The 4,211-nt window shown below is 31.9% G+C and overlaps 1 protein-coding gene across 1 annotated transcript; it reads left to right on the top strand.

Annotated features, from left to right (window-relative positions):
• The first annotated feature begins 999 nt into the window (after nucleotides 1-999).
• On the top strand, nucleotides 1,000-2,169 carry LOC111379169 (ATP-dependent DNA helicase pif1-like). Its single transcript, XM_023002505.1, has 2 exons — nucleotides 1,000-1,289; nucleotides 1,398-2,169. The coding sequence occupies exons 1-2, from the start codon at nucleotides 1,000-1,002 to the stop codon at nucleotides 2,167-2,169; spliced, it is 1,062 nt and encodes a 353-aa protein (XP_022858273.1).
• The last annotated feature ends 2,042 nt before the right edge of the window (nucleotides 2,170-4,211 follow it).

The following is a 4,211-nucleotide window of genomic DNA, read 5'->3' as shown; positions in this document are numbered from 1 at the left end:
AAATTGGTAGATCATTGGTGTTGCCTGCTGATTTTATTGGGGGTCTTAGAAATATGAGAAAAAGATATACGGATGCGATGTTTTTAGTTCAAAGGTATGGGAAACCTGATGTATTTTTCACGATGACATGTAATTCAAATTGGCCTGAAATAAAACGTGAATTGAGACACAATGATAAAATACAGAATAGGCCAGATTTGTTGGTGCGAATATTTCGGGCCAAGCTTGAACAACTAAAGACAGATTTGGTTAAGAGAAAGTTGTTGGCTCATATAGCTGCATATGTTTATGTTATTGAATTCCAAAAGAGAGGATTACCTCATGCTCGTTTTCTTCTAATATTTAAACCAAAATTTAAAATTAGAAATTCTTTACAAGTTGATGAAATGGTTTTGTGTGAAATATCAGACAAAAATAAATACCCTAATTTACATTCAGCTGTTGTAAAACATATGATGCATGGTCCTTGTGGACAATTGAATTCAAAGAATGTTTGCGTGGAGAAAAATGATGTATGTAAAAATAAATATCCAAGAGAATTTGCCCAATATACTTCATTAGGTAATGATTCCTACCCGCAATATAAACGTTGTAATGATGGTGTAACTGTGAAAGTAAAAGGCTGTCTGTTGGACAATAGATGGGTTGTGCCACACAACCTTTACATTTTAGCTAAATACGATTGTCATATTAATGTAGAGGTATGCTCTTCTGTTAAAGTTGTTAAATATCTATACAAGTACGTATACAAGGGTCACGACCGTATTCATTTTACTATGAATAAAGAAACAAATGAACACTTTGTTGATAAAATTACAAACTACCAAACGGCTAGATGGATTTCTGCACTTGAAGCTATGTGGACGATATTTAGTTTTGATTTATTCGATATGTCTCCTGCAGTGATTTGTTTACAGTTGCATACTAAAGATGTTATATATTCTTCTTAATGGAAATAACTATTCTGAGACTTGTTTGACTTAAACGGTTGTTTACAAAATGCCCATATTATTGCGTCAACTATTTGCTAATGTGTTGACTCTGTGTTGTGCTGCAAATCCAAGAAATTTAAGGGATAAATTTAAGGGTTTTATGATGGAAGATTATTTACGTAACGGTATATCACAACAGAATGCTGAGATGAGAGTTTTGCATTGTATAAATTATTTCTTGGAAGGTGTTGGTAAAAATGTGACTGATTTTGGCTTGGTAGATTTAGATTTGAATGTGACTAATGATGATAGCTTTCAAACTATGATTGTTGAAGAAACGACAAATATTAATGTTGAGTCAGACATACATTAACCTAAAAGTCTAAATAAAGAGCAACAAAATGCGTATGATATAATTTTGGATTGTGTTTTGAATGATAAGAATGGAATGTTTTTTATTGATAGCCCAGGTGGCACTGGAAAAACATACTTTTACAAGGCGTTACTTACTGCTGTAAGATCACAAAATCTTATTGCATTAGCAACAGCATCATCTGGTGTAGTTGCACCTTTATTACAGGCTGGTCGGACAGGACATTCACGATTCAAAATTTCACTTCAAATAAGTTCTGATATGTGCTGTTCGGTGAGTAAACAATCTGAACTTGGTAAACTTTTATCAATTTCTGAACTAATTATATGGGATAAGGCGCCAATGGTTCATAAATATGCTTTTGAAGTTTTGGATAAAATGTTAAAAGACATTACTGAATCTCCAATACCGTTTGGTGGAAAAGTCATTGTGTGTGGAGGAGATTTTCTTCAAGTTTTACCAGTTGTACAGAGAAGAACGAAAGAGGATATAACGAAGGCAAGTTTAGTTTTTTCACATTTGTGGCCTTCTTTCACACGACTACCATTGATTCAAAATATGAGAGCTAAATTAGATCCTTCGTTTTCTGAATATTTGTTGAAAATTGGGAATGGAATTGAGAGAGAACATTCATGCCAGATGATTATGCTTCCTCAAGATATCACCATCAATTTTGAAAATGAGTTTAAATCACTAAAGGAATTAATTAACATTGTGTTTCTCAATTTCCAGACATATGGAGACAATCTAAATATTATGATGAATAGAGTTATTTTAACCCCAAAAAATGAATATTTGGATTTAGTAAACAACATATTCCTGAAAGAAATTCCAGTAGAGAAGTTTACTTATTTTAGTTTTTGATGAAGTAATTGATAACAGCGAATGATTTATTCATGAAGATTTTTTAAACAGTCTAACTCCGAATGGTATTTCTCCACATGAACTTGTGCTAAAACGAAATTGTCCAGTTATGTTGCTTAGAAATATTAATCCTACAGAAGGTTTATGTAATGGAACAAGATTGATTTGTCATGAATTTAGACAAAATGTGATTTTGGCTGAAATTGGAACAAAAGAATATTAGGGAAAGCAAGTTTTTTTTACCTAGAATTCCATTCATTCCACTTGAAGGAGATAAACAATCAATACCGTTCAAAAGAACTCAATTTCCACTTCGTCCTTGTTTTGCTCCTTGTTTTGCAATGACTATTAACAAAGTTCAAGGTCAAACTCTAGATTTTGTTAGCTTATATCTTTCGGAAGATGTATTTTCCGATGGTCAATTGTATGTTGCAATATCCCGAGCTAGGACAAGAAAAGATATAAAAGTTTTGATCAAACCTTCTAGCAAAAATAAATCACACGGTTGTTATACAAAAAATATTGTTTATAATGAAATTTTGAACTTGATTCATGACAGTTAACCATTCTGAAGTAGCTTAAATTCAATTCTAACCTAAGAAGAAGGTACATATAGAATCCATTCCAACAACTAATATTTATGATAGAATGTTGATNATAATGCTTAATGAAAACTAATCATAAAATTGAAAATTAGTATAACATGTGAAACTATCATTAACAACAAAAGAAATAAAAAAACCATACACACACACACACAAATGTGCATGGCGTGCGGTACCCCGTAGAAAATGTGCGGGTATCCCCGTACCCGAACAATTGTAAGAAATTTTTTCTTTCTTTCACACTCAAGTATTAACAAAGTGTAAGAAACTCTCATTTTCAACTTTCACACTTGTGAATCTGGTGCCTTCAAATTGACTTGCTCTGCAAAGATGTCTATTTTCCAGTTTGCAGCGCGGAGAATGTACGGGACTACACTGCACATTTGTGTGGTGCCCGCACAACATAAAAAATGTGCGGAGTGTCCGCACATTTGTGCGGACACCGCTGTCACAAATTGTGCGGGGAGCCCGCACATAGGAAAAAATTTTGAACAAAAATTTTCTTTGTCTTTAAATCTTGATATATATACTTCTAGGCTAAACTCTCAAAAACAGTGGATCCATCTTTGGATCTTTCATATAATTAATTAATTTTAAGAGTTCTTTATACTCTTAACCTTCTTTATTTGACATGAATTAAAACATGAAGTTTTATTCAAATAAAGAAGGTTAAGAGTAAAAAAAACTTTTAAAATTATTTAATTACATGCACAAATTGTACGGGGTAGCCCCACACATTTGTGCGGCACCACTCGCACAATTCATGCGGGGTAGCCCGTACATTTGCCATCTCCATTAGTTTCTCTAAATACTATCAACAATATTTTGAGCTATATGAAATTTTAAATAAAATATATATTGTTTTGGTTAAAAGTATTATCTCTTTCTTTCATTTTTTCTTCCCACAAAATCTTGCAAAACATTACAAATTTTGCAAAGTCACGAAAATCCTGTAAGAAGGTGCCAAAACCACTGCCACATATTATGTCTATTTCTACAACTGTGGGAATACTTTGTCTATTCTACATGTGAACCTCTTGTCAAAACATTGAAAAAAGGAACGTACATTTCTTTAGCCTAAATACCTTCGTATACCATTTGTTCTCACCAAAAAAATTTAAGTATTTTTACCTACCACTTACACCAGCTTTGCTCAAAAAAATTCAGGTCTATTCTTTTTTTCTTACCTCTTTAGATAGATTTTTAGTTTTACGTAATGTCTAATTTTCAATATTTAATTGTGTTGTAAATCATATGATGTATATAATTCTTTCTAAATTTAGTGCAAACACAAAAATGGATGTGCCACATAACTTCTCCAAAATCATCGATGTTTCACTAAATCATAACATTCGTTTTGTAAGTTATATAATAATTTCTTTTTCCATATTTTTTAAAATCTTTTATTAATATTAATGTACCACTTATATTTTTTTT

This window comes from Olea europaea, unplaced genomic scaffold (genome assembly GCF_002742605.1).
Source record: "Olea europaea var. sylvestris unplaced genomic scaffold, O_europaea_v1 scaffold1940, whole genome shotgun sequence".
NCBI lineage: Eukaryota > Viridiplantae > Streptophyta > Magnoliopsida > Lamiales > Oleaceae > Olea > Olea europaea.
Note: the sequence above shows the minus strand (reverse complement) of the source record. Positions and strands in the feature narration are given on the sequence as shown.

Coding starts and splice junctions, on each gene's coding strand:
- LOC111379169 (XM_023002505.1), top strand. CDS start 1,000: ATGCCCATATTATTGCGTCAACTATTTGCTAATGTGTTGACTCTGTGT. Junction 1,290..1,397: donor ACGACAAATATTAATGTTGA/GTCAGACATACA, acceptor TTTTATTGATAG/CCCAGGTGGCACTGGAAAAA.